Below are 22,838 nucleotides of genomic sequence, written 5' to 3' on the forward strand. Positions count from 1 at the left end.
TGCCATAATATGGGCCGATTTGGAAATAAAATTCACAGAATGGATTGTATAGGTACAATATATTAGACTATAATTTTATTACGATATCATTATTAATTCATAAATAATTTACTATGGATTGGACTTTATATGGAACTTATTTCGAATTATGGGCCAACCCGGAGAAAGAGTCATATGTGCAAAATTTGGTTTTAATGGTGATATTCTAAAGGGAGTTTTTAACAATAAATCAATTTTCCGGAAGTATGTAAATTTATACGAAATTTTGAATCGATTTTAATAATTTTTTACCATACTAACCCTGGACGAGTGACAATATTTTTGACCGAAATTTGTTTATGAAATACGTAGTCAAGAATTAGAAAAAATTATATTTTCATAGCTTGTTTTGAAACTCTGCTCGTATCTCCGTTTTTTATGTACCGATACTACTTTTTAAATAAGGAACTTCACGAAAGTATGTCTGTTAGGGTTATTGAAGATTCGGATCTCTCAGATATCTGGGGTCTTTTGAAAGTTGATTTCAACATATACACACTACACCCGGGGTGATGGATACAATTGCTGTTGATGAATTTCCCCCATCTTTGTGTGATTACAATCCGGAGAAGAAGAGGTGCTGCCAGTAACTCTAGTCTGCCGGGACTATAAACTGATGGCGTCCAATGTATCTTCGGTCTTTCCTTGGAATAATTTAACCTGCACAGTCATATATTCAGGTGGTTTAAACCCAAACTCGCTTTCTCAATGAAAGTGTCAAATAAATGGCAAGTATGCTGGGTTGAATGGTGATGGATGTAAGGTATCTTATATAAGTGACACCATTAAAATTTTCTTTCTTGTCAGCGTATGTTCAGGATGTACTCTCTTCATATCAGTCTTACCACAGTGTGTCCTTTGTGAGTCTTTGTCGTTATCTGATGGATTCATATATCTATCTACCAATTATGTCTGTAGGTGCTGTTGCCGAATCAACAGAGGCTATTCCATTTGCGTTATTGTAAACGAAAGTGATGTTTTTGCATCTCAGAAGTTACTCAACGGGGCAGCTAGGGTCAGAGATTAGATAGCTCGAGTACTTGAGCAAAGTGCTTGTACATAGACCGTCAGAGCTATGTACAAAAATTGGCACCTGCGTGTTCTTTGCAAGACACAAGGAGGTGCTAAAGGACCTCTGCGAAATAAGACCGTTCTATTATGTTGTACCCTACGAATGAAAGGAAATATCTAAACAAAATCAATCAACTATGGAACGATAAAAAATTATAACTAATTTTTATTCGGTTGAAAAACATATTTACTATTTATTCATATTAAAAAAACACTTTATTTTTATGAGTATAAACATTTATTTATATTTAATAATTGTGTATATCAAATTAATAAAACTGCAAATTTTGAAAACATACATACAAATATATATAATTTATTTAACTAATTAAAACTATTGGCAATTGGATACATAACGAAAAAATAATTAATACTTTCAATTATAAAGGGAATGTTTAATTAACAATTAAAGATTCAATTGGAAATAATATACAAATATAACAGTATTAATTAAAGTTAAACCCATTTTTTAAAATACAAGTATTCAAAATAAAGAAACCCCAATATCCTCTTTAATAATTACCCTTATAACATAAATTAATTTAATTAAATAAAAAGTTTGCAATATTTTTTTACAAAAATATCTAATTGCTCTAGTATATAAAAAAACCGCGGCTTAAAACCGTTATTTAAATTGAAAGCTACATACATATCACACACACAAATATCTTATTTTTAAAATAATTAACGCCACTACTAATTGCAAATTTTTAACTTATGAATTACAGCAGCAACAAAACACCGATTTGTTGGCTGTATTTTTAGTAGGATTTGTATACAGATAGGGACCGCGCATAAAAACATCCAAAAGTTGGCGATGAGATCTGAAATTTGCAAAAAAAATATAAATTAAATGCCAATCAGTTTCTTATTAGCCTACAACTTACGTCATGGTTATTTCCAAATCACTAACAACTTCTCCATCACAATTCCAAGAGAGTATAGTTTATCTGTTGAAGCCGTTTCTTGCTCGGCATAGTTTCGTTTATAGGTGGCAAGATCCACGTACACGTTGTCCATCCTGTGGCCATGAATTTGTTTTGGGGTGGTGGGGGAAACATAAATGGGCGAGGACGAGAAACGGCAACGAAGGGGAAAGGGCGCGAGAAAAAAAGAAAAGGAAGGTAAGGGGAAAGAGGAAGGAGACAAGGAGCGAGCGAGCGAGGAGGAGCGAGAGCTAGCCGAGCGAGCGAGCGAGCGTAGCGAGCGAGCGAGCGAGCGAGCGAGCGAGCGAGGAGCGAGCGAGCGAGCGAGCGAGCGAGCGAGCGAGCGAGCGACGAGCGCGAGCGAGCGAGAGAGCGAGCGAGCGAGCGAGCGAGCGAGCGAGGAGCGAGCGAGCGAGCGAGCGAGCGAGCGAGCGAGCGAGAGCGAGGAGCGAGCGAGCGAGCGAGCGAGCGAGCGAGGAGCGAGCGAGCGAGCGAGCGAGCGAGCGAGCGAGCGAGCGAGCGAGCGAGCGAGCGAGAGAGCAGGCGAGCGAGCGAGCGAGCGAGCGAGCGAGCGAGCGAGCGAGCGAGCGAGCGAGCGAGCGAGAGCGAGCGAGCGAGCGAGCGAGCGAGCGAGCGAGCGAGCGAGCGAGCGAGCGAGCGAGCAGCGAGCGAGCGAGCGAGCGAGCGAGCGAGCGAGCGAGCGAGCGAGAGAGCGAGCGAGCGAGCGAGCGAGCGAGCGAGCGAGCGAGCGAGCGAGCGAGCGAGAGAGCGAGCGAGCGAGCGAGCGAGCGAGCGAGCGAGCGAGCGAGCGAGCGAGCGAGCGAGAGAGCGAGCGAGCGAGCGAGCGAGCGAGCGAGCGAGCGAGCGAGCGAGCGAGCGAGCGAGCGAGCGAGCGAGCGAGCGAGCGAGCGAGCGAGCGAGCGAGCGAGCGAGCGAGGAGCGAGCGAGCGAGCGAGCGAGCGAGAGCGAGCGAGCGAGCGAGCGAGCGAGCGAGCGAGCGAGCGAGCGAGAGCGGAGCGAGCGAGCGAGCGAGCAGCGAGCGAGCGAGCGAGCGAGCGAGCGAGCGAGCGAGCGAGCGAGCGAGCGAGCGAGCGAGCTAGGAGCGAGGCGCGAGCGAGCGAGGAGCGAGCGAGGAGGAGCGAGCGAGCGAGCGAGCGAGGCGAGCGAGCGAGCGAGCGAGCGAGCGACGAGCGAGCGAGCGAGAGAGCGAGCGAGCGAGGAGCGAGCGAGCGAGCAGCGAGCTAGCGAGCGAGCGAGCGAGCGAGCAGCGAGCGAGGAGCGAGCGAGCGAGCGAGCGAGCGAGCGAGCGAGCGAGCGAGCGAGCGAGCGAGCGTAGCGAGCGAGCGAGCGAGCGAGCGAGCGAGCGAGCGAGCGAGCGAGCGAGCGAGCGAGCGAGCGAGCGAGCGAGCGAGCGAGCGAGCGAGCGAGCGAGGGAGCGAGCGAGCGAGCGAGCGAGCGAGCGAGCGAGCGAGCGAGCGAGCTAGCGAGGAGCGAGCGAGATCGAGCGAGCAGCGAGCAGCGAGCGAGCGAGAGCGAGAGCAGGAGCGAGCGAGGAGCGAGCGATAGCGATCAGCGAGCGAGCGAGCGATAGCGAGGAGCGAGGAGCGAGCGAGCGAGATCAGCGAGCGCGATGCGGCGAGCGAGCGAAGCGAGCGAGTGATCATCTATATATGATCTATCTATACTATCTATCTATCTATCTATCTATCTATGATCTATCTATCTATTATCGATCTATCTCATATCTATCTATCTATCTATCTTATCTATCTATCTATCATCTATCTATCTATCTATACTTACCACATCTCCACTACGACCCATGGTATTGACCACCAAACGTATGTATTGAACAGATTAGTTTTACGTACTAAAACCAACATCCAAATGGCATCGCCCAGATGACAATATCTGGAGATACCATTGGGACTGCGTGTGCAAGCACAAGTTATATTGGCGCCAGTAATCATGAAAAATTCACCACGTATAATACGCCATTTTTTGGGACTTCTAACATTCGGTTCTATAACATTTTGCTCTTGCGGCAGCTCTACGTGCTCCTGTTTTTCCTGTTCCGGTGCTTGCTGTTGCATATTAATGGATGATGAAGAGCTGCTGGGAGAAGAAGGTTTAATATTTGGCTCTGGGTTATCAATTAAATCTTTTATTTGCGTTTGTTTTTCCATAGGTTTAGTATAGTTTTTATCACAGATATTACGATCAAAATTACGGGAATGTTCTTCGTTTTCGAGAGGGTTTCGTTGCGATTTTATTATGCAATCGGCATCATTAGTTTGTCTGGCATAAAGGGATAAATTAGACGAGGAAGGTTTTTCATCGTTATCTTCATAAGGAGATTTATAGGAATCACTTCTACATCGCTGACAATTGGCGTGGCATATGATGTCATTGAAGGGAGGCGTAATGGTATTTGTTGATGAGCTACTAGCATCAAGTTCATCTTCATTTAAAAGTAAGTGGATTTCAGCTTCGTAACCTCGATTTAAGAGAAATGTCCGTACTCCTGTGTACTCATAGCGTTTCGTACCCATCCATCGGTATTTCTCACTTTTAGCTGCAACATCACCCAGATAACCATAACCCATAACACTTGTACAGAAACGTACTATGCCATCACGATTTCTTACACTACAAATATCCAAACCCCGACGTTGTCCTAAAACTAAATGTATAGCAGCTGTCTGAGCATCTGAAGTACCATGTAGACTGTAGACTATGGTGTCTGTACTACCAGCGGGTATTATGCCTACCGGTAGAGCGGGTTTCGGAATGTATTCTGGTTGGCGTAAATCTAAACCTTGATCTCTCATTGCTCTCAAAATCAAGCCGTTAATCATTTCTGCCACCGTACCATCGCCACCAACACAGCAGACCGCATCGTATGGCGTTAGATCATGGGTCATCAGAATATCACGTATTTGATTGGCCCTTTGGGTAATAATACAGGAAGCATCTATACCCGCTAACTGTATAATTTGCTTGCAATTCCTTTCGTATATTTGCAAACCCATTTTGCGTCCACCATAAGGATTTATAAATACCAGCAAACGTTGTATACGTCTACTGGTATCTTTGTGCATTAACTTCCTCAAGTGATCATACCATTTGGCCACTATATAAGGATCATTATTGTGCAAGGTCAAACGTCGTATATGCCAACGATTGCAATCGATTGGTGAAGCCACAATACGTTCTCCATAGTAAATCGATAGGTATTGTTCTGTTGGCGTTGTAACCTGTTGGTGTTGTAATTCTTCGGTCGACTCTAGTGGTTTGTGCGCATTGCGTATACTGGCAGATTTTGTGACACCCTTTGAGACTCTTATCACATCGTGTAGATGCAAAACATTACTTAAGCAACCATAAGCTGCTTTTTGTGAGAGTTGTTCTTTTTCATATTCGGCTTCTGTAAAGATGGAAAAAGTCAAATTTAAAAGCATGACTAATGCGATTATACAATTTTAAATTCAAAATTAATAATTTTTGAAATTACTACTAGGATTAACTTAAACAAAGAATCATAAGAACATTTTAGAACTTCTAGAGATTCTAAACTTTTTGGATTTTTTAATGCTTAAACATTGAATAGAAATTCTTCCAACTTGGAATCCTTCCAACATCGAATTGAAAGTTGTGTAAATTGGGCTGGTTGGAGTCGGCTCTGGATCTAATAGTATAGTAGAGATACGTTTTTAAGAATATAACTTATCTCCGAAAGCTTTAAGGACTCTACCGAGCAATCCTGAAGCAATATAATAGATTGTAGAGTTTGCAAGGTATTATAGGCAAGGTTAAACGCAAACGCAACCAGAGTACTATTAGAATTAGAATAGAATAAGGACTCTAGTAGAAATATTAACCTACCACTGTTGAATTGGAACCTTCGTAGACAACTGTGTCGGTAACACGAGGATTGTAAAAACCATCAGCAGCGTTGATGACACCCGCAACTTCAGAACGGATATGACTGAGAATGGAAAATACTTTTCGGGATGCTCAATGAAAAGCCTGACGAACATCTAAAAGCTCCTCTGCTGGGCCGCACTACGGATATTCGATGATCGGGAATAAATAGTTTATGCTTAGTGTTTGTGCAGTGAATTCTCTGAAACCATGTCAATCTTCATTTTTGATAAATATAATTACATCGTTCAAAGATGATAAAATCGGACGATTCACACAAACGATTGTATTTATGTGGTTAGATCCTTGTAATGCGAATCAGATCCGAATTTCCAATTGTTATATCTGGAGAGCTTGCACAGTTACACGTAATTAGCGTGTGTGGAAACATCATCCAAAGTACATAAATTTGACTCGTCAATTTGTTCCGCTTGTAACTCCAATTTCTGGGCAGTCCAATACTGCATGAACTAGCCTAATATGGATACAAATTTATAAGATAGAATCATTTATTCATGCCTCTGGCTGGTTTGATTCCATGTCAAACTCGAACATGTAATGTCCTATATGGGTTCGGTGGGATGGGTTAGTCACTTGCGGCTGCCTCAACAACCTAACGTAACCTAGTCCGGTATATAGTCTGTTATATTACCAAGTCTTGACTATAGTTTGGTCTAGAATATAATATTAGATTAGAGTTATGACTACTATCTGAGAGATGTAGTAGCGAGTGCTACAGGGGTATGAATGCGAAATATAGCTAACCAGCCTCTTCATAGTGTGTCTTTCTACTGACCAGGGTACTGTCCGGTTGTTTCCCCATTAATATTCTCTTTTTAGATTTATCTTAAACTTTCAAAAAACAAAGAAATCGAATCAGGTCAGGTCCCCATGGACCTAGCTGAACCCTAGCAAGAATCTATGGATCTAAACGCTCACATTGTAATGGATAATACCTCGATGTTGGGGAACTCATGTCCTATCTCTACCGAGGCACATATCCCAATGGATGAAGAAGATGGGTTACAGGAATCTGTTCCTAATATGCAATCCTCTATCGCCGCTAATCCGGATGCTATTGAACCAAAGGCACTACCCTCCATAGAAAGTCCAAAACTTAGTTGCGCAGCGCGTAGGCCAAAAAGCCGAGCACGGCATGGACATCGAGGACGCACGTTAAATCTGCCTAAAACCGATGAAGGACGTTCGCAATGTACTGCGTGACTTAAAAATCTCCACGAAAAGAGGCAGATTAGATGGATCAACTCCAGAAAAGCCGAAACGAGTAGCGAGTTCCACCGCAACGTATGAAGCTAAACCTTCCACCTAAATTCCCAACGGAAATGTGGTCTGACGAAAAACTTAAGATGATTCAGATGGCAGTCCTGGATAAGATTGTGGAGCTGAAGAAGGGCTCTATAAAACCACAATTTGCACCAAGCACATTTAATCTACTTGAAATTTTTGACTTTTAAATCGGCTTAGCAGAGATATATGTACATATATACATTAATATAGATATTAAAGCATTGACTCCAGACTGCGAAGACATACATAAACGAAATGTTTGAAGTATTCATTTAAAAAAAAGCACGAAAAATCTCTATCCCTCATCTAATTTTACAGTTTAATATGTAAATTATAGCTCTAACAAACAATACAAACCTTTTTGTATGGCTGCTGCTGTTGTAGCCGCTGGGGTCGTTGCTATTGAAATCGCTGATGCCGGTTTCTTTCCATCGTTTTCTCGCTGGCAGCGTTTCACATCTAAACGCTCCCACACAATATGATCATAGTTAAGCAGTACTTTATAACGTTTTTTCTTAATTTGAAAATTATTCAAAAGTATGTCATCGGTTTTGCTGTGGGTATAAACCATATTGGATTTGATCATCACTACTTCTGCATTTGCAAAAAAATTTCAGTTTAATGATGATTTTTTTTACGATTTCGATCTAAAAATTACAAAGTGTTTGCGTGTTTGTATGTGTGTGTGTATTTGTCATGCAATTTGAACTCATTCACGTATCTCAGACACCATCTCACATTTTAGATAAGAAAAAGTTTAAAGTGCTAAAAATAAAAAATGTAAAAAATATTATTACGAGTTTTTTTTAGAATCTGTTTTTTAAGTAATAATAAAACTGGTTTTTTCTTATATATTTCTAGCTAAAGTTGTACTTTTTTGGTTTTCGTAACAGCGGCAACAACGACGATCTTTTCAACTGAAACCAACAACAGTAACAAACGTTAATACCAAGTTGTATTCACCAATTCAGTCAACATTTTAATGACTTGAGGCGATCGTAAAGAATACAACGACAACAACAACAACAATTTTAAACAGTCATTAAGTAAAAAAATAAAACGATCGTTAACTGGTTTCTACATTAGTCGGTCAGGTAAATATTATGAGTGCAAAGTTCTACAAGTTATTAAATTTATTCTGGTTTTTTGTGGTATGATCTTTAAGTGATCTTCCTAAAGATAATTGGAATTGATGATGTGTTCTTTGTCTTAACCTGTTTGCAAAATAAATTAAAAATTACAATATTTAGCAAAAACCTTGGATATTTTTTTATTAAATAAAGAGAATTGTTAAAAGTTATGACATTGTTCTTAGTAATTTGACAGCTGTCATGACTTAAAGTACATTTTACGATTTAGTGTAAGTTTTAGTACTATTTTTATATAGTAAATAAAGCACTTGTTTTTTAAATATTTTCTAAAATTAAATTAAAATATTTCAGACCTATTTTTAGTACAATATTTTTGCAATTAAATGCCAAAAATTTGTTTCAGCATTTATCATTCATAATTAAGATTAAAAACAGCCAAAGGCCCCAGATTAAAATTAGCAATTAAAATTTAACACAAATTTAATTAAAAATAGTACAACAATAATAAATAAGTAAAATATTTCAAAAAAATTTTCCTATTCATATTAGAGGCAGACAGACTCACTCTAAAGATCACATGCATTAAAAACCTGATGTAAAATTGTGATTAAATTAAATGATAATGTTTTTAAAACTAAACAAAATACCGTATAATATAGGTGTAAACTGTTTTCATATTTGTTTCTATAAATTCCATTACAAAAGTTAACAACAACAACTTTTAATAATTAATCAGATAAAAAGTTTTTATTTTTATTTTCATAGAAACTTACATGTCTGATATCAGTATAACTACGTGAAAAAAACAAGCATATAGTTAAACTGAAAGTGTATAAAATTTAATTAACTATTAAAACAAATTTATAAAACTACAGATCTCTATTAACTATAAAATAGAAATAAAGTGTGCTAGGGTTTTTCTTAATTTTCGGGCAAAAAATCTGTTATTTTCAGGATTTACCAAATTTTTGATGAGTTAACGGCAAAAGTTTAGGAGTTAAGTTGAAGTACTATTTCTGTAGAATTTATGTCGACAATTTGATTCAAATCGAATAAGATCGACTAAGAAGGGTTATTCAGTTTCAATGATGTGAAGCTTAGGCTTTCAGATATTACTAAATATCTAGGAATCGTTCTTAAATTCGACCATTAAGTTTAGCATTTGAAAGATGGGGAAGTTGATGTCCTTTCCCCACTTTACTAAAGCAATGGATGGATACATTCTTTTATGCAGGGAAGTATGATCTATTTAGAGAGGACCACATGTCTGAAACAATTCTGGGTCTCAGATCATACTCATACTAATATATTCAGTAGATGTATTGAACAAAACACATTTTTTCTGGCTTCATGTAGAGAAACACGATCCGTTTATGTTGGGAACTATCTATTTCGCGGGAACTTCGGGTCTGATGAATCGATCTTGATAAGATACTAAGTCTACTTAATACCTTTTTATATCATTGATCTGCGATCTGCGCTTTTAAATGGAGCTTTTGAAAGAACGGTAATGAGGAAAAAGTATTAACCTAGCACTGTTGAATTGAAACCTTCGTAGGTAATTGTGTCGGAAATACGAAGAATGTGTGAAAACCAAGAGCTATACCTCCCGTTGTGGCGAATTTTCAAAGAGGTGCTGTCATACCTGGTTCTTATAAGATTTACTTTCCTTATTACTGAATTCTATAAAGAGCAAATATAAAAGCTTTCTCTATTCCGCTGATTGAACAATTATAACCCGCAACTACGGGCTAGATGAAAACTTAGTGGATGACCTCTGCAACTTCATAACGGATGCATTGCTGTGATCATGTAATGATTGCTGGCTTCATGTAGAGAAGCACGGCACGGTTATGTTGCGAACTCTCTATTTCGTGGGAACTTCGAGTCTGATCAGTCGATCTTGATAATATACTAAGTCTACTTAATACCTTTTTATATCATTGATCTGCGATTTAAGATGGTGCTTTTGGGAGAACGGCAATGGACGATATGATGACGAGGAGCTATTTGATCGCAATTTATCGTAAATACTCGGCGGCCATTTGGCTCATTGCTATATTATTTAAACGATTGATCTGTAATTTGGGTGATCTTGTGATTCCTGTGGTTCCGACAGAACCAACCGGTACTTCTAACAAATTTTATTATATTCGTCACTAACCAACCTTAAGATAATCTTGATCACCATTTTGTGAAATGGCCTTTAAAAAATCCGCTTTCAGGAGAACAATTACGGACTCTGGTAACATTGACAAGATGCGTTTTAAAAGGTTAGGCTATATGGCATGCTTGCAATTTATCGGGAGTACTCGTAAGCCATTTGGAGCATTGCGTCATTATTTAAACGATTGATCTCTAATTTGTGCGATCTTTTGATTCCTACGGACCCCTATTGTTCAGATAAATTTGATTAGATTAATCACTAACACATCCTTAGGACAATCTTGATAATACACTCTTGTCGAGCAGAGCTGTTACATAGAAGCTGTTGAACTTATACCTCTTTATCAAAACAAATTCTGGAATAAATTCTACGTAGTTAGCCAATATCATTTGACATGCGGCCAATCGAGTGGTACGCAGTAAGATGCCTATAACGAAATTCCTAAACATAAAAGAGGCAAGATCTTTTTCGATAAAGGTCAAGATCAATATATTTTAGAAAATCTGCAAGTTATAATAGTTAACCATCTGTGTCCCGTTTTTTCTCCTGTTCATTCGTCTATAACAGTAGCCAGCGCAACTAGGTACCTAATATGAATATCTTCTTGGAAAACAGTTTTGTCCAAAAGACAATTAATTAATTGCTAATTCTTTTGAATAGGACTATCTGTTGTCTCATTGGGAAAGAGAGGGAGTTGGTTGAGTTTTTAATTTGTCAGCTGATCTCAAAATTGTCTTATTTGGTGCTATAACTAATTCCCTCGAGTATTCCAATACTATTTGTATTCATTCTAGGATGTTATATCTTCAGTTAAATATAAGAATTTGATATGCTTTTGTCAACATCAAAATCCTTAAACTATCATATACCCTTGAAGACTTTTTTGGCAACAGCACCGAATTTATCCCGAAATGTAGATTTTATCGTCTCTTTTAACCAACATTCTCTTCCCGCGAATTTGGGCTTAAATACCAGCCACCACACGCACCCCGAAAGAACAAGGCAATGTGTGAAACTACACCCTCTGTGCTGCCCATATCTGTGATACAAGATTATATGACACTCTGGTCCGACCACAGGTTAATTCATTCCAAGGAAAGGCCTAAAATACATTTGACACCATCCGTTTGTAGTCCAGGCAGATTAAAGGCACCGGTAGCACTGTTTGGCCGCAGTTTGCAATTACACGCACATGGGGGAAGTTTATCAAGGTAACATGCCCCCGGGGAGGGGGAGAGCAAATGTTTCCATAATATTACCAAAAACGTCATGCCTTGCAAAGGTTAACCAGAGGGAAATTTTCTGACATGGAAATCAACCAGTCTTTCCCCTGCTTTTCGATAAAAACAAGGACTTACACTTATTGGTGTATAGTGTTTTGAGGTTATAAATCTATGGTGCCATTTCAAACGTATTTATTTAATAAAAGCCACATTTTCATTAAGAGTAAATTCTTTAAAGTTACTGTTTAGTTTCACTTACTATGGAGAGATTTCGAAGCAACTGATTTCATTTCAATTTTTAATCACTGCACAATAAATTTTCTTTTTTTTTTTTTTTTGCAAACAATTGCTAAATTTATTATTAATAATATAGCTTTAAGTAAATAATGACACATACGCTATAGCGATTTGCTAAGTTATCGTGCAAATAAAAACTTTTATTATCTTTAGACAAGGTTATCACTGAGAATTGTCTGCTTTAATTCTAGACCATACTCTTTTTTTACACATAAACATGATACAAAACTAATTTCATGCTAAAATAATTCGCTCTAATGAGTTTGAACTTTAATTAGAACGTCACAGAAAATGTAGACTTGGAACTATTATTTTTAAATCTCTAATGTAGACATTATAATGAATAAATAATGAATTTGCTAGATTTTCTAATCAGGTCAAAATAGTTAGCATGTGTTTCTAAATATAAGAATTTTATATTTATATGATTTGATTCCAAACTTTATAGAAAAACAAACATACAAACTTATCTAAGTCTTTTGTATTAACATAGCATTAAAAATCGTGATACAAGTTCAAGTTCACCACTTTTTTACTTGATTTTTATGGTAGATGACAACTGATTTCAGTTAGCGGCTAACCTTCATTTTATACACAAAATAAAAGATAAACGTTTCTTCTTCACGTTGGTGTCTAAATAACAAAGATACATATTGAAAACATTTCCGCTTTTATTGTTTTATTTTCTTAAAAGAAAACAAAATACATAATAACAACAGAAACTATGTACATTTATTTACATAAAAAAGTCAATGTATTTTATAAAAAATCGATCACTATTTGTTTAAATACAGACAAAAGTTTTTATGTAAATAAACTAGGGTAATATTTCTTTTTCAATATTAAAAATATTTACTAAAATTAAATAAAAGTTCTTTATTCGTTTTTGAAAAATTATAACAAATTTATTACAGTTCGTAAAAGTAGTGATAAAAATTGCGTTGTAGCCACCATTATAAAGTAATTATAATTAGTTTTTTTTTATAAAATGATATCGTAGTTGGATGAATGAAAAAATATTTTCGTATTATATTTTATAAATTTTATAAAATGAACTTATCATGCGCAAGAAACTAAAAATATCTAAACTTTTTCAAATAAATTTAAAATCAACTTCGGCCCTAGTACGAACTCTATTGATTTTGGTTGAAATCCATTCATTCCCAGCAAAAACTCGGTAAAGGGTTGTACTTCCATAACCACTTACTTTTCAATGACTACTACTTACCGTCTGCATTACTTAGAAGTACTCTAGTAATGACTTTCTTATAATCTGATATAGAAGTACTTTAGATTGGTATGTCAAAGCCATTATTTGACGCGCAATAAAATAGCTAAGCAGTGGTGCAGTGAGTAGAACATTTGACTAACAAACCGAAGTCCCTGGTTCGTATTCTAACTGGCCCTTTTTATTATTAAAAAATAAAACAACTTACTAAACAATTTCTTTGTAAGAGAAATTGCAAGTACTTCTTTAACTCCCTATTTGTAAGCAAGCGTGGAAGTACTTGCCTCCAATGAAAACACCGTGCTAAAATAATGACTTAAAATACTAATGAAGAAATAGTGAAAAATGGTTTTATTAACATTTTAACTCATTACTTTTCAATGTAAGTTTTTCCTGGGAACATATTCCCCACAGGGGCATGTCATCATGTTGACCTTGCCCCATTTTGATGTGATTGCAATCCAGATGAAAAGAGGTGCTACCAGTAGCTCTAGTCTGCCGGGACTGTAAACTATTGTTATCAAATACATATATTCTCAGCCTTTCCAGGTGTCGACCCATGTAATCTGGTACCTCGGGTACCACTAGACCACAAGCTAAGTTTCTGACTTTGTCCCGGTTATTGGAAAGACCTCTTCGGGGTGCACGTGGGAAGAGAATGTTGGTTAAATGACTGATACTCAGTGAAATCTATATCGGGATAAGTTCAGTGCTGTTGCCGAGAAAGTCGACAGGTACCACCCCATAGAGGAGTAACTGTGGGGCTAAAGTTGGAAATGGGTTGGTGTTAAATTAATAAGATACAGAATGAATCAGGGGTATATGGATCTGATGAGCGTACTTAGGAAGCACTTATGTAAATACTCATTCATACAAAACTGCTTCAAGGTATTGCCAATGAAATTTCGGATAAATTTTAAACACTGAAATTTTATATTCCTTAACAATTTTGACTTTGACGTGCAGATCATCAAAATGTCTTATGCTGCAACTATTATCATATCCGTTCACTTAATGTTGCAGTAAGATATACAAGTGCTAGTTGCGATGTGGCTTTAGTTGGCCCTCAGTAATACGACAAGGAGTCAATGCATCCAAAAATTCTCTGCAAAAATTACTGGAGTATATGATCCATTTGGGTAATCTCAAAAATGCTCCCTTGTAAATATTATTGGAGTACATGGTCCGTTTAGTAGTCCTATGTAATGAAATGATGGTCCATAGTCTGCATTATAAAGGACCATGCTACGGATTATGCACTCCCATAATTTCACCAAGATTACTCTGATGTAATGCGTGGTCATCAAGTAGGAAATCACAATGGACCAGTGTTGTGCGAAGCAATCTGAATTTTTGCTGGGTTCCACTAATATCTTACCACCTGGAAAACTCTAATACGTATTTATTGGGTCATCCGTCACCAACGTACTTTTTCTAATGCAGATTAGAAAGAGTACGTTAAGTTTCCTGTCCAGTGGTTTCTTTCTTGTAATATCCAATTGTTTATTATAGACAGTGGAAAAAATATGTTTTCTAATTATACACGCCTGTTACCAAATTGACACCAAAATGTTTATATATTTTTTTTTTTTTTCAATAACAACCGTTGTCAAAGTATGTACGGATAGTTGTCAAATCAACAGCAATTATATTAAGAAATACACGACGTTATCAAATCAATAAAAAGAATAATAATGTGCTACCAAAGTGACAACATTATGTTGTCAAACAGAACGTTGCGTTGTCTAAAACACAACTATGCACTTCCGAAATGACACAAAGCGTAATCGAAATGACAACAATTCATTGTTGCAATGAGAATGATACGTTGTCAAAATTACATCGTTGATTGTCAAAATGATAACTGAGAGTTATTTAAATTTTACACACATTCGGTATCTAAATGTAAACAAACGTGATAAGCTCACTTTTGACAACGGATTGTATCAATTTCAATATATTTCTACGGTTTTTCCCCTCTGTGTACATCACTCACAAAGTATTTTGTTTGAATTTTGTCAAACACTTTGCGATGGCAGATAAAGTGTTCCAGTATTTCGCTAACCTCACCACATGTTCTGTATTGGTCATATTTCGCTCAACCAATTTGGTGAAGTTGTGCTCCGGTATGTCCAGTCAGAAGAAGTAAGATCAAACTAATCCCAGACTTTCCCCCCAATTGAGGAGTGCAGTTTGGTTGTCATAAAATATGTTTGCATCGTGGAGATTTAGCATCAGTGTCAACATTGACAGACAGCAATCCTTCCTTATAGAAACCCCATTTGTATTTCGCATTTTTTTTCTCAGAAAACACGTGTAAAAATTCTCTTGATACTAAAACCTACGAAATTTATTATAGTGACAAATTACTATATGAGATAATAAAATTGTGCTATGTCGTTTTTTATTTTTCCATCTAACTGACGTTAATAAGTCTCTAGGGATGTAAAATTTCCAATTGGGTTAATATACATATGAATATTAATTAGCATTAATTTTAAAAATATGTATAATTAGAAGTGTGTATCTTTTTCTAAAGAACAATTACCATACTTTCATACATCGTTTTTAAATATTAAATTCGAATAAACATTGTCCCTCACCCACAATCGAAAAAAGGTAGATACAATTGTTTGTTTATTTATTTTCAACATATTACTTTATAACTTTTTATCTGTGGTTTGCGATTGTTAAATATACAAAAAAACAAATACAATTGTACTCATTTATCATTAAAATTTACTTCATTCTAAAAAAAGTGTGTAAACGCATACATGTGAACAAAAAATTAGTGTCAAAGTTGAGTTTTTCATTCAAATTATTATTACTTGTATTATTAGAGGTTAGTAAATAAGTATGTACATATGTATGTAATGAATGATATATTCACATTTTTTTGTTTAATTTTTATATACATATATTACCACTATCTATTTGATCAACACTGTATTTTAAACCAATTTTTTTTGCTCTATTTTTTGCAGGTTTTAAATATTTAACAACAACAAAAAAATAAATGTTTATCAAAATAATAACACAAACAATTTTTTTATTTATAATTACCCTGCCGAGTACATTTTGACGTTTAGAAGTACAAGTAGCAACAACAAAATATGTATATGTACAACTAAAGTACATGTATACTAAAATAATAGAAAATTAAATTCTTTTTCTTATCTATAAACTACATAGAAAATAAATAACATTATATATGGTTAATTTTATGAAAAAAAAAATCAATAAAATTGCTTAGGGCAAACAAAGTTATACAAAAGGTGATACAAATTTCATCAGAAAATTTAAAAGTTTGACTTTATGGTAAAATTTTTTCAGAAATACATATTTAATCTTAAATGTTTATTTAAAACAAGGTTCAATTAACAGATTAATTTAATGCAGTATGTATGAACATTTTAAAGAATTACATATTATTAGTTACACTTATTTCCAATTGCGATCTATGATTAATTGTTTATTGTGAAAATTGTATGCTGATTCTAATATTAACATTTTTCGCAATAAATTATTAAAATATCTCAAAGAATGTGAGTAAATACTGGAATAAAACAAATTGATCTTGTAAAAAGGTTGCGGAACTCTCTCTCCTTCTTTCAAAGGTGTACGATGTTACTTACATACATATATCGATATAGTGAACGTCTATAGAAAACCCCGTAGGAAAAAGTCTATTGGGAATTGCCCTCTAATAGTGCAGTAAGTATTTGAAGCGTTCTACAGTGGTTGAGGTCCTATGTTACACAACATTTTCCACGACCAATCTATGCAATCTCAGCAAATATTAAGGAACAATTTTGAAAGACCCTGTCATAAGAACATAGCCTTCAAAAATTGTCAATATTTCGACTTTGCCGACTTCTCAACCCTGCAAACAATTGCTATCTAAATAGTATCCATAACTTAACAACGTGTAGGTAAAAATATCTAAAAAACATCTAATATTGCACAATTTGAAAGGAAGAAAAGTGACCGCGTTGGTAAGAAACTGTTCCTCCTGTTTAATACTTACTTAGTGAGTCGATTTCGTTTCAGTTTTAAATCACTTTTTTATAGCATAAAAGTGCGTTAAATTAGTAAAATTTCCAGTTTTGCCATAGCAATAGGGAAACTGGAAATTTGTCTAATTTTACACTATTTTATGTAGTAAAAGCGACTTTATAATACATTTTCTTTATTTCTCTTACTTTATGAATAATTTAAAATTGTTTATACTCACTAATCTCTCACTTATGTTTATTATATATTAAATTTATTTTTTATATATTAAATTTTAAATAAAATCATTACAAAATTTCACAATGTGTTACTATTCACACAACTGATCACTATAAACTTAATATATTTACTGAAATATACAAACACTTTTTCTTTTAAATTTTGAGAGCAAAAATAATTCTGTCTTAAATTATCTTGTTAGTGTATTAAAAAGTGTTCTTTTTATACATTTTTATTCTATCTAATTATTATCATTTACGATTCTTTTTGGTATATTAGATCGAACTTAAATTCTACAAAAATGGGATAAAAATTAGAAAATAATGTATTTAGTTTTTGAAAATATTTTTATTTAGCACTGAGAAACATGAAGTTGAGCCTAAATAGTGTAAATTTAGTTCATTTATCCAAAATTAAACTCAAATTTGCTTGCAGGGTATGTATATCGATATAGTGGACGTCTTTAGAGAACCCCGTAGGAAAAAGTCTATTGGGAATTGCCCTCTAATAGTGCAGAAAGTATTTGAGGCGTTCTACTGTAGTTGAGGTCCTAAGTTACACAACATTTTCCACGACCAATCTATGCAATCTCAGCAAATATTAAGGAACAATTTTGAGAAACCCTGTCATAAGATCATAGCCTTCAAAAATTGTCAACATTTCGACTTTGCCGACTTCTCGAGTGATACATATGTACATATATGTTTGTATTGGTTTGATAGTAAACTGTGGTCTTTAATTCCCAACTCAAAAACCCGCTCTAAATAGAATTAATCCCTTTTAATTGAAAGCCCAAATATCGCCCTCTCGATTATATACATCCCAGCAAAAATTGTATTAGTTTTACAACTAGTTCTAGAATACATGATAATAGCCTGAACTCGTTCTACTTTGGCGTTGAGACCAATGATTTTTGTTCGAAATTGTCAACTTCGGAACTGGTTCTGAGGAAGAGTTATGGAGTCGACACTCGTTCTTTGGAACGGTTCCGGAACCTGTTCTTTATCAATGTATAACTAATGTCAAAGAACTAGTTCATTGAAAACTCTTTAGAAGTATTTTAGAACCACAACAATGTTGCGATTCGTTCTAGAACTACATAGTTATTTTTAGAACAAGTTCTAAAATATTTCCTGGGATATTACTGTTTGAAAAAATGTAATGTAGGGCGATTAAACTATTCGAAGTGGGCTTTAGTTTACAGTTTTATTAACTGAAGAAAAAATCTGTTATCTTGTAACCTTAGATAGCAATCGGAGCATATCCCAATTTAAAGAACTTAGGTTCTTTTGGGGACTTAAGCAAAATCTTTTTATTCTATGTTAGTATTCTGTTGCCATAATTTTGTTTACATATCAATGGTTTTCTAATCATTAGTTCCTCTACTATATGACACTTACTATTCAATTACCCTGTATTTTAAAACATGAATATGTAATGTATCGTTATTTATTATTAAACATAAAAAAATGTTACACATGAATCTAATAAATTATTAATTAATTTCTTGTACATAAACGAATTTTCCAATGGTTTTTATTGAAGGACCGTGAAGGTTTAATCAAATTTTGTATGGAAATTTTGTTTTATAAACCTTTTATAAAATAAAACGTTGTTTATGAATAAGGAGTTAAACATAAATATCGAATATGTAATTATAAATATATTTATAAATATTAAATAAGAAAATCAATAAAAAGTAAATTAAATTCTAATATTTCAACATATTACAATTTCAAAACAAATTCCATAGCTGACGGCATCTGTAATATTAATTTATACAAGTGTTTTTTTTATTCAATGTATTAATATTGATAAGATATTGTTATATCCAGTTCAGAATTTTAAAACATATTTTCTCATTACATATTACAATTCAATACAGAAAAAATTAAAAAAAAACACTGAGATTAAAAAATATAGAAATTAAATTGAATTTAATTATACATTAAATTTTAAAATAAATTTAATTGAAAATAACTTAAGCATAGAAGTTTTCTATTGTTAAATATATGTATGTAGATCGCATCCATTGTTATAATTCAGAAATTTATATGGAAATTCCAATAAAAAAAACAACTTTGTAAGGAAAAAATCGATATTCCTCAATTTCTAAGAAAATGTTGATTCAATACAGATGAACCTAAATAAATAGCACACTTTAAATTCTTTGATTTATAGTTTATTGACGACTTAGTAGTTGTAATTAAAAACTATTGTTTACTATAGACTAGACTATAGACTAGACTATAGACTAGACTATAGACTAGACTATAGACTAGACTATAGACTAGACTATAGACTAGACTATAGACTAGACTATAGACTAGACTATAGACTAGACTATATACTAGACTATAGACTAGACTATAGACTAGACTATAGACTAGACTATAGACTAGACTATAGACTAGACTATAGACTAGACTACAGACTAGACTATAGACTAGACTATAGACTAGACTATAGACTAGACTATAGACTAGACTAGACTATAGACTAGACTATAGACTAGACTATAGACTAGACTATAGACTAGACTAGACTAGACTAGACTATAGACTAGACTATAGACTAGACTAGACTATAGACTAGACTATAGACTAGACTATAGACTAGACTATAGACTAGACTATAGACTAGACTATAGACTAGACTATAGACTAGACTATAGACTAGACTATGACTAGACTATAGACTAGACTATAGACTAGACTATAGACTAGACTATAGACTAGACTATAGACTAGACTATAGACTAGACTATAGACTAGACTATAGACTAGACTATAGACTAGACTATAGACTAGACTATAGACTAGACTATAGACTAGACTATAGACTAGACTATAGACTAGACTATAGACTAGACCTATAGACTAGACTATAGACTAGACTATAGACTAGACTATAGACTAGACTATAGACTAGACTATAGACTAGACTATAGACTAGACTATAGACTAGACTATAGACTAGACTATAGACTAGACTATAGACTAGACTATAGACTAGACTATACTAGACTATAGACTAGACTCTAGACTATGACTATAGACTAGACTATAGACTAGACTATAGACTAGACTATAGACTAGACTATAGACTAGACTATAGACTAGACTATAGACTAGACTATAGACTAGACTATAGACTAGACTATAGACTAGACTATAGACTAGACTATAGACTAGACTATAGACTAGACTATAGACTAGACTATAGACTAGACTATAGAAGATAGACTAGACTATAGACTAGACTATAGACTAGACTATAGACTAGACTATAGACTAGACTATAGACTAGACTATAGACTAGACTATAGACTAGACTATAGACTAGACTATAGACTAGACTAGACTAGACTATAGACTAGACTATAGACTAGACTATAGACTAGACTATAGACTAGACTATAGACTAGACTATAGACTAGACTATAGACTAGACTATAGACTAGACTATAGACTAGACTATAGACTAGACTATAGACTAGACTATAGACTAGACTATAGACTAGACTATAGACTAGACTATAGACTAGACTATAGACTAGACTATAGACTAGACTATAGACTAGACTATAGACTAGACTATAGACTAGACTATAGACTAGACTATAGACTAGACTATAGACTAGACTATAGACTAGACTATAGACTAGACTATAGACTAGACTATAGACTAGACTATAGACTAGACTATAGACTAGACTATAGACTAGACTATAGACTAGACTATAGACTAGACTATAGACTAGACTATAGACTAGACTATAGACTAGACTATAGACTAGACTATAGACTAGACTATAGACTAGACTATAGACTAGACTATAGACTAGACTATAGACTAGACTATAGACTAGACTATAGACTAGACTATAGACTAGACTATAGACTAGACTATAGACTAGACTATAGACTAGGCTATAGACTAGACTATAGACTAGACTATAGACTAGACTATAGACTAGACTAGACTATAGACTAGACTATAGACTAGACTATAGACTAGAGTATATACTAGACTAGAATATAGACTAGACTATAGATTAGAGTATAAACTAGACTATAGACTAGACTATAAACAAGGCTATAAACTAGACCATAAACAAGACTATAAACTGGACTATAAACTAGACTATAAACTAGACTATAGACTAGACTATAAACTAGACTGTAGACAAAACTATGGACTACACATTATAGACAAGACTGGAATATAGACTAGACTTAGAATAGACTTTAAATTGAAAATTAGGACAAAATGGAATCCATTTAAAAACAAAGTCTCTAGAAAATTGTTTTACATGCCCATTATTTTTATAATTTTTACAATAAAATACTACATTTATTCCAAATTCTAACTACCTATACCTAGTTAATTACACAACAAATTTTATGTAATTTTTTATTATTTTTCTTTTGTTTTTCCCAAACTTATATTTTCTTACCCGTTTTGTTGTCAGTCTGTCAGTTGCTCTAACTAGTTGCCAAATATCCATATATCCGTTTTCTCCATTTTAATACAACAACAATTTAGTGCTGGTATTAGACAGGTACCAAAAAGAAATCGAAATACAAAAACAAAACAAATAGCAATTTTTTGTTGTTAATGTAGTTTGCAGTTGTTACTGTTGTAGTTATTTTATTTAATTCAAGTAGATATTGGAATCCAATTCAAGTTTGCAAATTTGTTCCGTTGTTAGTTTTTTCAATACAATTGTATAAAAATAATAAAAGAAACTATTTGCCAAGTTTTATTGCTACGTTGTTTTTTATTTATAAACCAGAGAATAATGCACTTAATACAAACAATTTTTTAGAATGTAAACTTAAATAAATTTATAAAAAACTGCATACATACAATTTATTTATGTTTGAAACAAAGTGTGTTTTAGTTGATTGCAATGTTCTTTCATAAAATAATAAAAATGTGCACGGAAAATTAAAAAAAAAAGAACTTTACATGTTTTTTACATTAAATTGAATGTATTTTTTTCACTTTAACAAAAAATATTTTATTTAATTAAGGTCACTTTAAGCAATTTTTGTGTTGTTATTTTAATTTGCTATTCTTAATTTAATGCTTTTGTAGGAATTATTCGTTTTCTTTTTTTATTATTTTTATTAATGATTAATTTTTTCTTGTTAAACAGATTTTTTTGTTATTGTTAAGTTGACCTTTTCAATTAATTTGCACACACCGCTATTGAAGCGAAATTTGTTTCTTTCCCATATTTTTTTAGTAATCATTCATCATCACTCGACCATATTCTAACCGTTACAAAATCACCACCGAACATTTCAATCTGAGAGCAAGAAT

The 22,838-nt window shown here is 34.5% G+C and overlaps 1 protein-coding gene across 1 annotated transcript; it reads right to left on the reverse strand.

The window, feature by feature from the left end:
* Positions 1-1,337: 1,337 nt before the first annotated feature.
* On the reverse strand, positions 1,338-22,838 carry LOC119605372 (ceramide kinase). The gene is given in 7 exon segments (XM_037958430.1): positions 1,338-1,934; positions 1,998-2,053; positions 3,840-3,883; positions 3,886-5,463; positions 7,626-8,033; positions 21,967-22,278; positions 22,380-22,838. Coding segments are annotated over 5 exon segments (2,016 nt in total). The 5' UTR covers positions 7,855-8,033; positions 21,967-22,278; positions 22,380-22,838; the 3' UTR covers positions 1,338-1,825.

Source organism: Lucilia sericata, unplaced genomic scaffold, assembly GCF_015586225.1.
Source record: "Lucilia sericata isolate MDLA Ls3-8-SP2 unplaced genomic scaffold, ASM1558622v1 Contig000479F_arrow, whole genome shotgun sequence".
Lineage (NCBI taxonomy): Eukaryota > Metazoa > Arthropoda > Insecta > Diptera > Calliphoridae > Lucilia > Lucilia sericata.